Source organism: Aethalodelphis obliquidens, unplaced genomic scaffold (assembly GCF_003676395.1).
Source record: "Aethalodelphis obliquidens isolate GAN/ISIS:26980383/991018 unplaced genomic scaffold, ASM367639v1 scaffold29, whole genome shotgun sequence".
NCBI lineage: Eukaryota > Metazoa > Chordata > Mammalia > Artiodactyla > Delphinidae > Aethalodelphis > Aethalodelphis obliquidens.
The window spans coordinates 497,094-511,950 of NW_020837973.1; the positions used below are offsets into that span (position 1 = coordinate 497,094).

At 55.2% G+C, this 14,857-nt stretch overlaps 1 protein-coding gene across 2 annotated transcripts; it reads left to right on the forward strand.

The window, feature by feature from the left end:
* The first annotated feature begins 25 nt into the window (after window positions 1-25).
* TRIP13 (thyroid hormone receptor interactor 13) lies at window positions 26-14,291 on the forward strand. 2 transcript variants are annotated; one of them, XM_027125428.1, is made up of 14 exons: window positions 116-258; window positions 701-920; window positions 1,066-1,231; window positions 1,326-1,455; window positions 2,161-2,216; window positions 2,987-3,077; window positions 4,340-4,412; window positions 6,995-7,058; window positions 7,852-7,938; window positions 8,151-8,257; window positions 9,927-10,080; window positions 11,966-12,078; window positions 13,070-13,139; window positions 13,471-14,291. In XM_027125428.1, exons 1-14 carry the CDS (start codon window positions 231-233, stop codon window positions 13,564-13,566), a joined length of 1,455 nt encoding a protein of 484 aa, XP_026981229.1. In that variant the 5' UTR covers window positions 116-230; the 3' UTR covers window positions 13,567-14,291. The 2 variants fall into 2 exon arrangements, with proteins under 2 accessions (XP_026981230.1, XP_026981229.1); XM_027125429.1 differs by lacking the exon at window positions 701-920 and having other exon boundaries at window positions 26-258.
* The last annotated feature ends 566 nt before the right edge of the window (window positions 14,292-14,857 follow it).

Consider the following 14,857-nt stretch of genomic DNA (forward strand, 5'->3'; position numbering starts at 1 on the left):
CCGCCGGCGCCGGCGCTTCCGGGTCAGGGGGCGGGACGCTGCGCGCGGCAAGTTCGAAGCGCGGGCGCGGCGGAGGGCTGAGGCTGCGGCGGTGGCGGCGGCGCGAGGCGAGTGGCGGCGGCGGCCGCGGTCCGGTCCGGTCCTCTCGGCTCTCGGCGGCGGCGCCATGGACGAGGCCGTGGGCGACCTGAAGCAGGCGCTGCCCTGCGTGGCCGAGGCGCCGACCGTCCATGTGGAGGTCCACCAGCGGAGCGGCAGGTGAGCCGGGCCCCGAGCCGACCGCGGCGCAACCCAGACCTGACAACACCCGACCTCGACCCGCCCCCCACGAGCCTGACCCCGACCAGATCCCGCCCTGACAGGAGCCGACTCCGATCCCGAGGCGGACTCCGGCCCGGCCTCGGCTGAGCCAGGGAACGCCGGGCTCTGGAACTGCCGGTCGCAGGAGCTCCGAGTCTGGGGAAACGGCCCTGACCCCGCACCCTCGCCCGCAGTCCCGATCCCCGGCGAACCCTGTCTGGCCTAGGTGGGCGGGGAGGGGCCGGGGCGCCGGGGGTGCCGGTGGCGGGTGACGGGCCCCGGCGGGCGGCGGCGGGGGGCGGGCTCTAGGGGCAGCCGAAGGGCCTGCGAGGTCTGGGAAGCAGCGGGCAGGGGGCTGAAGGGGGACCGCAGCTCACGGCCTCGTCGCCCGCCGCCGCAGCTGTGGGGCTTCCAGTCTCCGCTAATCACAGCCCTGTCACTGCGGCTGCGCTTTGCGGGCTTCACGTTGGGCCTCGCGTTATCCAGCACAGCTCCAGCGTAGTGACTGACCTCCAGGAGCCCAGGGTGGCACCGACTCTTGCCGTCGCCCCTTCTTCGAATGGGGACCTGGGGCACAGAGCCCTCGGGCGGCTTCCCCAGGTCACGAGGAGTCCGCGCAGGTCTGCTCCCCAGGCAGGCCCTCCCGTCTGCCCTCTTCACTGCACTTTGCCCTGTTCCGTCTGTTTTTTTTCTCTTTCTAAAATCACTTATTGTTAAAATGTTGGTTTCTAACTCAGACCTGACTTACATATTTTGTTTTCCTAGCACTGCAAAAAGAGAAGATCTAAAGCTGAGTGTCAGGAAGCTCCTCACCAGGCATAACATTGTGTTTGGCGATTACACGTGGACTGAGTTTGATGAGCCTTTTCTGGCCAGAAACGTGCAGTCTGTGTCCATTGTTGACACGGAATTACAGGCTAAAGGTCCACAGGTAACCTACTGCTTCTCGGCGGCCCCATGAACGTGCACGTGCTGTTTTGAGAGTGTGTTGTGTAGATTTATTTGATGTTTCCTTCTCGTCGCAGCCCATTGATTTGAGCATGTGCACTATTGCACTTCACATCTTCCAGCTGAATGAAGATGGCCCCAGCAGTGAAAATTTGGAGGAAGAGACAGAAAATATAGTTGCGGCAAACCATTGGGTGCTGCCTGCAGGTACCCGTGGCAGTAACAGTAGGCAGAGCATGCCAAGAATGGGAGGTCGGAGGATGGTACACGCCTTGGGCTTATCAAGGAGATTTTGTCCGCTGTGTAGAATTTTAGAATGTTGTATCTGTTATGAAATAGAAAGTATATCACGACAGAGAAAGGTAGAAACTTCCAGTATGAACCTATTTGGATGGATCCGTCAAAGACAGTGCTAACTGAGAATTACACCGGTGCTCTGCTTTCCTGCCCAGTTGGTCAGTCTTGCTGGACCACTGCTTTCTCCTGCCTTCTCGATGCTCCTCCGTGAACTTTGCCAATGGGGTCTAGCAGGCAGACTCCTGCTTCTAATCCGGGTTAGGCTTGATGTCCTAACGACTGGAATAGACCCACCGCTCGGCCCTGCTGGAATGTCGGCTTGTGGGGAGAGTGGTGGGTTCAGGGTCTTTGCTTGTGTCCGAGCATAGGTCCACAGAGACAGGTGTGCAGAATAGTACGACAAAGAGGTTAATTATCTGTCCAAAGCCACGTGCGACTGCCACTTATTCAACATCTTTAATTTTAAGAACAATTTTAAAAGTTTAGCTTCCCTGTAACCAGAATTTTAGCTTACCGCGTGTGGAGCAGTGGAGGGCATCAGTGGCTCAGGGCAGACCTAACCAGTAGGTGCGAGGCTTCCTTTCCTAAAATTAGGTTTTTGTTTTATTCTCTCAGCTGAATTCCATGGGCTTTGGGACAGCCTGGTGTATGATGTGGAAATCAAATCTCACGTAAGTTGTGCATTTTTCCCAAAAGACCCCATTATTTGAAGTAGAATCATTATTGTGTCACTCTCTAGCACTCCTTAACTCAGATGGGCTTTGTGAACACTGCTTACCAGCAGCTCATGTCCTGGATTTCTGTCCTGTGGGATTGCTCCTGAGTGGAGCTGCCCTCCGGGGAGTTCCCCTTGGGAGAAGGGGGAGCGTTGGGAGGGTGAAGACCACTTGCACTGGGTCACACGCTTGGTGTGACCAAGCACGTGCACATGGTCACTCCCGTGGGCTGGGGAGGCAGTGCTGAGGGGCAGACCGAGCAGGTGGGCAGGTCTGAACCCCCTTCAAGGGGAAGAGTCCTGCACACTGGGGGGGCACTAGGGGTCTGTCCCCACCACCCCTCATCACCCCAGGCTCCTCTAGCCACAGTGGACCGCAGAGCCCTGGCTGTTCTTTCAGTGAATGTGCCGTGCGCTGGTCCACTGCTGTGTCCCAGAGGAAGGAGCTCACTCTTACTTGGTGTGTCCCTCAGTAGTTTTGTGTGTCGTTGGCATTTTAAATAAAAGTGATCTTTGCGTTCATCGTTTATCTTGAAAGCAGTAACAGCCAGCGCTTGTCCTCTCATGTCTCAAGTTACCGTCCGGGTTGAAAGCCTGCAGGTGTGTGGCAGGTGTCTGGCCGTGGCGGTCTCTGAAGACTCCCGTCGCTCTACGCGCTTAGGGCACGTTCAGCGGAACCTTTGCCTTGCTGGGGACTTTATCTGTACTTTTCCTTTCTCCACGCAGCTCCTTGACTACGTGATGACAACTTTACTGTTTTCAGACAAGAATGTCGACAGCACCCTCATCACCTGGAACCGGGTGGTGCTGCTTCACGGTAAAGCATCACAGCTTCTGTTTGTGTGACGAGATCAACTGTGCGAAATCAGCTTTTGCTTGTGGCTTTGTCCTTCTGCGAGGAGTTGCAGCTCCTTTTTTCTGGGGGGGCCAGAGTTGTCCTAGAATATCCTCCTCTGTGAAGCCAGTCGGCCTCACACTATCTGGGCTTTGGTTACTTGACCTTTCATTTGGCAGCCACCTGATTATGCCTTGTGGCTTTTTCTACTGTTATTAAACTTTTCAAGTAACTGCCTTATTTTCCGATTGATCGTGGACTCCTTAGGATAGCAGTTGCCTCGTATTTCTTCATAGTGTCCTTAGAGCTTCCCTTGATGGCTAATGGACTGCAAAAGCCACTCTTTACAGGACTCTGCCTAGTTCTTGGAGGAGAATACTGGGTTTCCTTTCTTAATGTTCCCGGAGAGAAAACAATCGAGAGAAAACCCCAATTAGAGTGAAGTAGGAGCTATAGTTAGAAGGGTGATTAGCCTCCTTATGCAATAAAGATTGTAGGCTTGTGTACAACTTTAAGAAGACACAGTCTTTTAAACAGCATGTGTTCTGGCAGATTGGCTTAAAGCCAGGCTCAGTGGAGGCAATCCAGAGGCATTTTAATTAGTGCAGTACCTTACTTGCATTTAGAATTGGTTGTATGTTTACTCTCAAACCATGGAAAATGCAGAAAATCAGAGTTGACCATGTCAGCATTTTCTATTGGATGGGTTCATGCTTCCACATCAGTTCCCTCAGAGTTCCTGCAAAACGCTGTGCTGAGGGACACACACCCAGGGCACAAGCCCTCGCCTTACGGCTCTCCCTGTGTAGCGTGGGGTTCGGGCCCACGTCCAGGTACCTGGAGTGGAAGATGGTGGTTCCGTGGCTTCAGAAAGAGCAAACGTCAGTGCCTTCAGAAGGGTCCTGACGGCTACCAGGAAAGGTGTGTTTGACTTTTGAAAGGTGGATTTTCATAGTCAATGGATTTCATAGAGGATGTGTGGGGACGAGGAGGATGTCAGTGAAGATGTGGACAAAGGAACGTGGAGCGGACTGTGGGCCAGGAGGCATACTTGGTGATGTTTTCTAGCATTTACACCGCTAGGAGATTGCTTTGTAAGTTCATAAGCGGTACTTGTGGTAATAACATTCGTAGCATTGAAGTCTGTTCGTTATCTTATATCCTGTGGATAATGCAACTCCTGTTGTTTAAGAAATTTCTTATAGCACTAACTTAAAAACATATTTGCTTGCATTTTGTTACAGGTCCTCCAGGAACTGGAAAAACATCCCTGTGTAAAGCTTTAGCGCAGAAATTGACCATCAGACTCTCAAGCAGGTAACTTCGGCAGTTTGAGAGAGGAGAGCCACAGAAGTGGGTTTGCTGGGTTTTCAGTTATAACAACGGAAACTGTTTTTATTTTTAAGTCATTCTACATGAATAGTAGGTCTCTATCTTCCAGTGTAAATTAATGAATTCCTCTGCACTCAGCGTTGTCTTGAGTCATGATTCCCGTCTTTTTAAACGTGTTGAGACTTGCTTTGTGACCAGCACGTGGTCTCTCCTGGTGACTGTCCCAGCACGTGCACTCAGAACGTGTTTCTGCTCTTGTTGGGTCGACTGTTAGCTCAGGATGCTTGTGTCCGTGCTGGTCGTCTGTCTGCTGTTCTGTCGCTTCCTGGGAGGACTGTCCAAGCCTAGCGCTGGGTGTGTCTTCCTTGAGTTTTGTCAGCTTTGGGGTTTATAGTTGTATCACATGTAGGGAATACCTGGCTGTTATCTTTCCAACTAATCCCCTGCTCTCTGCGTTTGTTTACACGTTACACTGCCTGATACTGTCCCACAGGCCACTGATTGCTCTTATGTGTTTTTCAGGCTTTAAAAATTTTCTGTCTGTGTTTCATTTCGATAGTTTTCTGCAGTATACGATCTGTCATTGGAATTTTCGTTTCTGATAGTGTATTTTTCTTTGGAGATTCTGTTTGGTTCCTTTTATACTTGTATTCCTCGTCCCATTGTGTTCTCGGTAAATCCTTGGGTGAGTTTATGATAGCTGTCTTATGCTCTGTCTACCAAGTCCATTGGCGTTATCATCTGGGTCTGGTTGCGGGACACATGTTTCTGCCTCTTGGCGTGTCAGGGAATTTTTGCTTCAATGCGGACGCTATGATTTCAAGCGTCTGGACTCTCTGGTCTGTCTTTAGCGACCGCTGGGTTTCGTTCTGGCAGGCGTTTGTGAACTTGTCTTTGGTGTGATCCTTTTGAGGTCTCCTTTTAAGCTCTGTTCGAGAGGGGTCTCGATGTGATCTAGGCTTAACCCTCAGGTGGGGCCCTTCTTGGGTTTCCGCTGAGCCCCTGAATGAGCAGCGAGTACTCTGCACCTTGGCTGTTGGGGCCTATGAGTGCCAAGGTCTCCCTACTCAGACACACCACCTACCCAGGAAAGACTCCAGGGCCCCTGATGGTTTCTGGGGCTTTATTCCTGTGTATCCCCCTCCTCTGGAGCCCTGCTCTGTAGCCTCCAGACACCTCAGGCTCCTTGAACTCTGGCCTCTGTCTCCTCGACTCAGCCTGATGGCCACTCTTCTTGGGTCCCCCCCACGGTCACTGTTGGAAGGTGCTCCAGGCAGGAAGTCAGGGCGGTCGCGCCTGCCCCGTTGCCGTCCTCTCGGGTCACAGTCCTCCAGAGCTGTCGTCCAGTGCCTGTCACAGACGTTGTTTCATTTGTTCTGCCTGGTTTTCCAGTTGGTTAAGGCAGAAGGTAAATATGACCCCTGTTGATCCAGTATGACTAGAAGAGGAAACCCTGTGAAATTTACTTTGAAATCTATTTTGTTTTCAAAACTGTCTTATAAGTAGGGAAATTGCTTTATTTCAACCCTTTCTTTTACGTTTAGTAACTTGGTCTTGGGCTTTATACAGTGAAATGCATCTGTGTTTTGAAGACCTCTTAAGGGCGGTTTCCTAAGCCACCAGAGGGGGAGGTGTTATTACAAGAAATGTGACTTTTCCAGTACAAAGATCTGGAAATCTGTACTAATTTTGTGGCAGAAAGAAGCCTTAGCAAGCCTTTTTCGCCCACTTCACTTAAAAATCAAAATGCTTTATAATTAATTTTGTTTAATAGTCAACCCGATCATTAGGTTGTCTGTCTCCCCCTTCTCCTATTTTGTTAAACAGAATTAGTAAATGGTCTTTTTCAACTGGAAAATTAATGATACTTTTTAAAAGTAATTCTTTTTCTTCTGTGGACTTTTGACCTGAAAGAAACTGTGAAGAGGACCTGGGAGTTAGCTTTTCTCGGGCCCGTTTCCTGTTCGATTTTAGTCAGAACCCAGTGCATCCAGTGTCTTGCCGCCTCCTTGTGGACGGGGTGTCAGCGCTGGATTTCAGTCCGTGTGTGTTCAGGTTCCCCTTTGAGCTTTCCAGGGCTCTAGGTTGGCAGGAAGTGATTTTGTGCCGGAAAACAGATTGTCACATTCTTTACGGTTTTGTGGAAGGAGGACAAAATGTTCCGCTCTGGCCAAAACATTCGTCATGCTCGTGTTTTGATTTCTTTGCTGTGTTAGTGCAGGTAATGCTTTTTCAATATGGAAGCGTAAATTATAAGTAGATTTAAAATGAGAGGGATTTTATCTTGCTTTAATTCAGATGAAGGTACCGTTCAGTTCGAGAAACTTAAGTTGCTTCATCTAGAACCATTGACGTTGATGCACCTTGTTAGATTTTTCATATTTTTAGTATATAGCTTGCGAGGTAGCCCAATCCTGTGTCAGTGGCTGCAATGATTTAACAAAGTAGCCGTTCTCAGCGTGCTGGGCATTTGAGAGATGCTGCATTAACGAGGTGGAGGTGCTGCTGCAGAGGAGGCTGCCGGACTGGTTTGTAACAATTGCTGTGACTCTTTTTTTCTGTCTTAGGTACCGGTATGGCCAGTTAATTGAAATAAACAGCCACAGCCTCTTCTCTAAGTGGTTTTCAGAAGTAAGTGTTAGTACTAATTCCTGTTCTCTGGGTTGTCAGCTATGCAGTTGAAAAGTTGTCCTGTAGATTAGGCAAACTTTCTCCTCCAAAAGCTTTAGGAGAGAAAGAGGTGAAACGGGAAAGTGAACAAGGGGCTGACTTTGTGGTCAGAGAAAACTTCCAGAGCTCAGCAGTAACTTGGAAATCGCGTGAGGCCTGAGAGGACCCTCTGCCCGTCACATCCAGACCTCTGACTGGGTGGGACAGGAAGCTCAGTGTAGCCTTAGGAGGGGGGGTCTGCCTTCCAACGGGGCGGCACCCCTCAGCTGAGCATGCGCTGGGGACTTGGGCCTCGTTCACCATCTGTGAACTGAGGGACTCCAACCAGGTGATGGCACAGGTGCCCCTCACCTCTGAAAGGCTCTGCCGCAGGCACCTGTGTCGGGAGGTCCCCCTGGTGGGTGGTGAGTGGGGACAGGGAGTGCCCATAAGGGGTGCACCGGGCCGGTTTGCACGCGAGACCCAGGCTGTCCTGGTCATGAGGACAACCGGGAAGGGAAAGGAGGAAAGACAGGTGGGCCACGGTGCGAGTCACCTGAGCTATGCATCCCTGGCCCACGAAGCCAGGAGGGAGGACATCTGGGTTCTCTGCAGGCGGCCCCTCTGGTTCAGGGAGTTTCCCGAGGGGCCGTCAGGAGACGGCGGGCTGTGCGGCCACCTGGGGCCAGAGCGAAGCCCGGCGGGGACGGCGGACACGTGCGCACCAGGCAGCTTGATGAGTGCAAGTGGGTAATAAAGAGTGTTTTGCTTCCAGAGCGGCAAGCTGGTAACTAGGATGTTCCAGAAGATTCAGGACTTGATTGATGACAAAGATGCTCTGGTGTTTGTGCTGATTGACGAGGTGCGTGTGTTCAGACTTTAAACCTGTGACTGGAGGAGGCTCGAGACGGAGCGGCCTCGCAAATTGCTGGGGCACCGCCAGCGCCCCACGGGTCCAGCCTCCGCAGGCTCCGTGTCCTGCAGTCCTTGCCCCTATCAGGCTCACGGTGCACATGCGCATGCCCACACCTGCGTCTGCTCGGCTGACAGCGCCCCGTTGCTCCGTCCCTACAGGTGGAGAGCCTAACGGCTTCCCGCAACGCCTGCAGGGCGGGTGCCGAGCCTTCGGATGCCATCCGCGTGGTCAACGCCGTGTTGACCCAGATCGATCAGATCAAAAGGTAACGCTGTGCACAGCGGGCTTGCCTGAGAAGCACGGACAGCGCTCAGCCTTACTCCCAGCTTTTCTAGCTAAGAACGCGTCTGACATTGAGCGTGGGCTCTGTCTTCTCCACATCTGAGGCAGCTTGTGCTCAATGCACGTTTTAGAAATTAAGTATCTTTTGCTTTATTAAAGCATTAAAAGCACAAAGCAAGCCTCGGGTGTGGGGAGGATGTGTGCCCTGCAGAGAAGCATAAGTGTGGTGTCTGAGTCAGCGCCAGCAGGACCCGGTGTCGGTGGCCGCTGAAGGGCCGCCACTGGGCAGGCTCGCCCTTCACGGGGCCGGGTTCGTGTGTCCGCAGCCCAGTCCTGCAGCTCAGGCCTGTGGCCAGTGTGCCCGAAGCCGGTCCAGCTCTGGGGGCGGCTCCTGACTCACGAGAAGCCCCGTCTGCCCTGTGCAGTCTCCCACCAGCCCCTCGGGGTTCCCCCGTTGCCCTCCACGTGCCGCGCTCAGGCGGGGGTTTGCTGAGCGGGGTGCCGTGAGCTGCACTGCGCTGTGTCGGACTTTACCCTGCCGTCGTGGTGTTCTTCACGGCGAACATCTTCATTGTCTCTTGGGGTCAGCGGCAGGCGTCCCTTGCTTGTCCTGCAGGCGAACTTCGTGTGAGGTGTAGACCCTCTTGTCTCTGCCCCCTCACCCCACCGCCCCACTCTTCGGTCTGGCTTCTCCCCCTGCCACTGCCCCCGTGTCCACCCCAGCGCTCAGTGTGGAACCATCCGCGGCATTCAGCCCCCGGGGCCCCTACCTCTCTCCGCTCTCCTGACCTCTCCGTTTCTGCTGCTGGCGTCTCCCCGGCATCTCTGGGCAGGGGAGGGCCTGCACTCCCACCCTGCTCACGGATCTGATGGGCGAGTCTCCATTGAAGACCTGTACGTCCACACGGTCCCCGGCCCTCGTTCGGCCCAGAAACCCCAACTCCTCGCGGTTCCCATTGCACTGATGGCCTTGCTGCGCACCCACTGCTCAAGGCAGAAGACAGGGCCCCCGGACCACCCGCGTCACTCCGGGAGGAGTGGAGACTGGGGCTCTGGTTTGTCTCTCACCCCACTCACCTCACGCTGCCTCTGTGCGGGTCTGACCGTTTGTGAAAAGCCCAGGCCCCGCACGAGGGTCCCAGCGGCGTGTGTGCGCCCTCTGTGCAGCCTGGGCTCACCAGCCTCCTGGCCCGTGTGCCCGCCCCGCCCCGGGCTCACCCTGCTCACCCTGCAGAGGGCTGTGTACCTGTGTATGGCCGTGCCCAGGCAGGCGGGAGTGTAGGTGCTGGGGGCTCGGGCGCGCACAGAGGTGAGGGGTTCGCCGTGGGTGAAAGGCAGGGGGATGTCAAGCAGGGGCCCGGGAGAGCTTTCCGGGAGGCAGGGGAGCGACCGGGGCACACGGCCCGGGGAGGGTCTGCTGTGTTGCAGCCAGGAGAACCTGGCAGGAGTTGGGGGTCAGGCAGGAGCTCAAGGCGCAGGGCTTCGGAAGGCCTCGCGGGCAGGTGTGCGGAGGGGGAGTGTAGCCGGCTGAGGGGTGCTGGCTGAATGCCCGGGACCTTGGCGGCCGTCTGTCCTGGCACTCCTCGTGTCGGGTCAGGTGTGGCCGAGTCCCCACAGCCTGGGGTGACCGGTCCTCACCTCTCTGTCCGCAGGCACTCCAACGTGGTGATCCTGACCACGTCCAACATCACGGAGAGGATCGACGTGGCCTTCGTGGACAGAGCTGACATCAGGCAGTACATTGGGCCGCCCTCCGCGGCAGCCATCTTCAGAATCTACCTCTCCTGCCTCGAGGAACTGATGAGGGTGCCTTGGTTTTTTCTCTCTCCTAATCAGTAGATTTCTTATGTTTTCTTAACCCGCTGATGTAGCCTAATGTATCTGGTTCCAGCATAGAATGAGGTCTCTCAACCTGACATCAGTCATCTCCTGAGATTGAAAGTTACAGTTGTTGGGAACTTCCTGGTGGTCCAGTGGTTAAGGCTCCGTGTTTCCACTGCATGGGGTGAGGGTTCGATCCCTGGTCGGGGAGCTAAAATCCCACGGGCCACGTGGTGAGGCCAAAAAAAAAAAAAAGAAAGCTACAGTTGTATCTGCAGGCTGAGCGAATAGTCGAAACCACAGCCACTGATCGAGTGTTTGCTGATCATCGTGGTGGTTTGATCTGCTGATCTGCAGGGGCCGAGTGAGTAGGGGTGTGGGCCCGTCCCGGACCTCACGGCCTTTGCAAGTGACCTGCTCTCTGGGCCTCGATTTCCTCCCCTGAAAAAGGAAGGGCGGTAGTGGTCCTGGTTCACAGGGAGGTCACCGGGCTGGGGGTCGTATTTCACAGGGAGGTCGTCGGCTGCAGTGTTCGCGGCCCCAGGTTCTACCGTCAGCGCGAGCACAGCGGCAGCGAGTGCGTTCACGTTCACTGTCTTCTCTCGCGAGTCAATCTAAGGGCCCGCGTGTGCCCGTGGCGGTAACCAAGCCAGCCAACAAATAGGGATTTCTACAGCGATCGCCAGGCTGGCATCCTTGTAACTGGCTGGGGGTTGGGACCACTGCCTGCCCCATGGAGTGGGGGCCCCAGCGTCCTCACAAGGGTGACCCGGCCTCTGTGACGGGGACGGGAGCTGGTCTCCGCCCCGGGTGCGCTGTCCCGGGCCCTCCTGTTTTCCCGCTCCATGGGGGGGGCGGGGCGGGGCGTGGAGCTTCGACGTGGTGCTGCCGTTTAGGGGCCTGCGTGGTGGCGGGTCCTGCTGGAGGCCCCTGGGGGCCTTTCCACGGTGCCGCGTCGCGCCGTGCTGTGAGTCCAGGGGCCACCCTGAGGTTTCGCCAGGCGTTCGGACGTTTTCTGGGAGCCGAGTGCCTGGAGCAGGTTTCGTTTCCTAGACGGTTTGTGGGAAATGAAGACATTCCGATGTGGCGGCCGTTTGGCCGGCCCTGAAGGCTGTCGGCGCGGGACTGTGGCCCTGCGCGCTGTCGGGAGCCTGCTGGACGGCTCAGGTCCCTGGGGGGCCCGCGGAGGCCGCGGGAGCCTGAGGGAGTGTCACGCAGTCAGGTGGGAAGGTCAGAACACAGCCAGCACAGACCCTGTTGCTTAGTTTTACCTACGACCCCCACCAGCCCTCCCAAATGTGCAGCCAGACCTCTCCTTTCTCCTCTCGTGGCTTCTGAATCAGACGGCGTGGCAGCCTGACAGTTTAGCGCGGGTGCTTGGGAAGGAGCGTCCCACGTGCAGACACGTGGTCTGGGAGGTGAACTCTAGGACCCGGGTCCATGGTCAGTTAGAGGCTGTCTGACATTCCACCAAATGAGAGTCTTGGTTTTAAAACAGTGAACAGAGACCCTCCTTGAAAGGCCGGCCAAGTCCGGCTCCAGGGCCCAACTCTGTCCATTGTGGGATGTGACGCATGGTTGAAACTGAATATCAGGCTGGACTCAACACCTCTGAGTTCCTCCCCACCTGACACGTGCTGAGGACATGTTTTGCCCACAGGAGGAGAAGAGGCTGAGCGCTGTGATTTCTGAGACACGTTGTGCTGTCTGTATTCTTGCCTTTGTTAAAAGAAGAGGGGCTGTGTGAGAGAGCTGCTTCCTGGGGCCCGTGCAGGCCCAACGGCCCCGCTTGGGTTTCTGAGATGTGGCGTGGAGTGTGCCTGCCGCCTGAGTGCCGTCCCTGTTGCTGACCCTGCCTGTGTCCCCACAGTGTCAGATCGTATACCCTCGCCAGCAGCTGCTGACCCTCCGCGAGCTGGAGATGATTGGCTTCATTGAGAACAACGTGTCCAAGTTGAGCCTCCTTCTGAGTGAAATTTCACGGTGAGCGCTGACCTCGCTTTCGTAACCAAGAGAAGCCTGTTTGCTTTGGGATTGGCGGGGAGGTCGTCGTAATTGCCTGTGGCAGCCGTGGTTGTAGTTTGGGGTCAGACGGCATGGGCTTGATCCCGAGGCATCGCACACGCGCCCGAAGCCCCCCAGCCTCCCTGACCCTGGGCTCCTGGACAGGAGAGTGGAAGCAGCTGCCCTCCTACCTCCTAGACGTGACAGCGGACCGTAAACAAAGTTCTGCCCTTGTATCTGGAAAGACGTTCAGGTTAAGGCTCTCTTTGACGCATTACTGATTTCTTAAGCAATATCTGGTAAACTTTGACAATTTGGCAAGAAAATAAAATGGAGGCTTTTGCTTTGATAAGCAAACAGTTAAACAAGTAAACAATTAGGGCGCTGGGCTTGGTGCTTTGGGAAATAAAGGAAAGTGGTCCAGCTCCCTGGGCACCGAGGGACACGTAACACGTGAGCATCGAGAATCGTGGGCACGCCTGCTCAAGGCCCAGGCTGGTAGCGCTTTCAAGTTCTCAGATGGCCTTGGTGATCAAGGGAAGCTGGGAAATGGAGCAGAGCCCCGAAGGACAGTTAGAATTTGCATAAACTGGAGAGAAATCAGGAAGGCTGCGGGCACCCTTAGGTGGGTTGTGCTGCAGACACCAGCTGGTGGCGCTGGCGGGGCCTGGGGGGTGGTGTCACTACCTGTTGGAGAGATTTAGTTAAAGTGGCTGAGGTGGGACAGAGGAGAGCAGTTCAGAGACTTGGGCAAAAATTCACCAAGACGTGAACCAGCCCGGTTCCTGGGGGAGCCCTTGTTGCCAGCCGTGTGCCCACCTCACTGTGCTCCTTGTGAGGCCGTGGGTGGCGTCAGAACCCTGTCCTGGCCCCCCTCGAGGGGCTCTGGGGGAGGGATGTGCAGGGTCTAGTCCTGAAACATGCAGCGGTCCGTGTGGAGTTGACGCCCCGAGTGTGCTTATGTTCACAGGAAGAGTGAGGGCCTCAGCGGCCGTGTCCTGAGAAAACTCCCTTTTCTGGCTCACGCTCTCTATGTCCAGGTGAGTCCCCGGCCGAGCTCCGCCTCCGGGCCCTGTTCCACCGCCGCCCGCTCTGTCCAGCAGGGTGTGGCGTCGCTGAGAGTCCCACTTGCCACCATTGGGGTGTCTGCCTCATTGCACGTTTCTGAAGCGACGGGCCCCTGGGGCAGTGGGAGGAGGCGGCCGTGTGTCTGCTCACCCCTCGCTGGCACGTCGAGCTCACGTGCAGGCCCCCCCTGCCACCTAGGAGGTGCTTGTGCCCTGGGGGGAGGGGAGGGCAGGGGGGGGCGCGGGTGCTGCCGGGTGGCCCCTCCGAGGACGAGAACACTCACAATGCTGTCTGCCTTTCCAGGCCCCCACCATCACCGTCGAGGGCTTCCTCCAGGCCCTGTCTCTGGCCGTGGACAAGCAGTTTGAGGACAGAAAGAAGCTCTCGTCGTGCGTGTGACCTGACACCCCTGTCCGCGTTCTCGGGGAGCACACAGCAAGGAGGCGACAGGCTTCTCTCACCGCAGCGGCCGCCCCGGGAACCTCCGAGCCCGTGGCTGAGCCTTGCCGGCCAGAAACCCACAGGCCGGTGTTGTTCAAGAAGCGTGTTATATCTACGTACTTTGAAACGCGTGTTAGAAGACAAACAGCCTGTCGTTTTCTCTGTTTTAAAAGACGATCATCTGAGCTCTGTGTCTCTTTGTGAAGAACCGTCTAGATGTCCTTGCTCTAGCCTGGCTCCGGTTGACTGGGCCCAAAATGCTGACAAATTTTGTTTAGAAAGATGATTAAGTAAGCTTTACGGAAGCAAAGCAGAAACCACATTGCCTTAAATAAGAATGTAATCATAGCATTAAAAGAAAAGTGCACGTCACTCGAGGCAAGACAGCGTTTGCCTCCTGCGTGAGCTTGTTCTGTTCAGTGCAGACATTTGGAGACTGATGAATAAGAAAAACCTGTTCCTATGTTAACAGAAATCGAGAAGAAAATTCTAGGGCAGGTGCTCTTCTCAGTGAGCAGACAGGCTCCACTTGCGGGGAGGAGAAGCTGACGCGGGGCGAGCCTCCCTGGTGCCCAGTGCAGGCCGGCGTTACGGGGACGTTTCACGGTCACTCACGGCCCAAATGCAGATTGACGTTAACACGTGTAAAATAAATTGGCCAATAATTGATGTATTCCACAGAATATCGTGTTTGTTGCTTTCACCTCATGCTAAAATAAATTTCACATTAGTGTTTCGTATACACTTTTAAAAGAACACGTTACCTTTTGTCACAGAACTTAAGTGTTAAAATTGTTTTTCCAAAATTTTCTCGTTTTGATTCTCTTATCACTCTCAAATGCTTTGAGTTTTATTTTAAAATTACTCACACAATCACTTGACTTTTAGCCTGTTTTACGCCTTGAGGTGAAGGTGCATCGTCTGCTCGTGGCTGTGCAGCCCGGGGAGGCCCAGGGTCAGGGCTGGGCTGGGGGTGGGAGGACCTGAGTTTCCGCCCCTGGGCCGTTGGCCATGCTCTGGTCAGATCCAGGACTAGAGCGACTGCGGCCCTGGGGCGGGGGCCTGGCTCTGTGGTCTCCTCAAGACCCTGAAATAGGGTGAAAGTGGTGTCTGTGGGTCCTGGGGTCAGAAGAGGGGAGGGGGTGCTCCACGCTCCAGGGTTGCTACTGAAGTGCCCAGCGTCAGGTGTCCAGATGGGAGGAGACGGGAGCGCGGGGGCCGTGGGGGAGGGAAGCCCCGAGAGGGACGG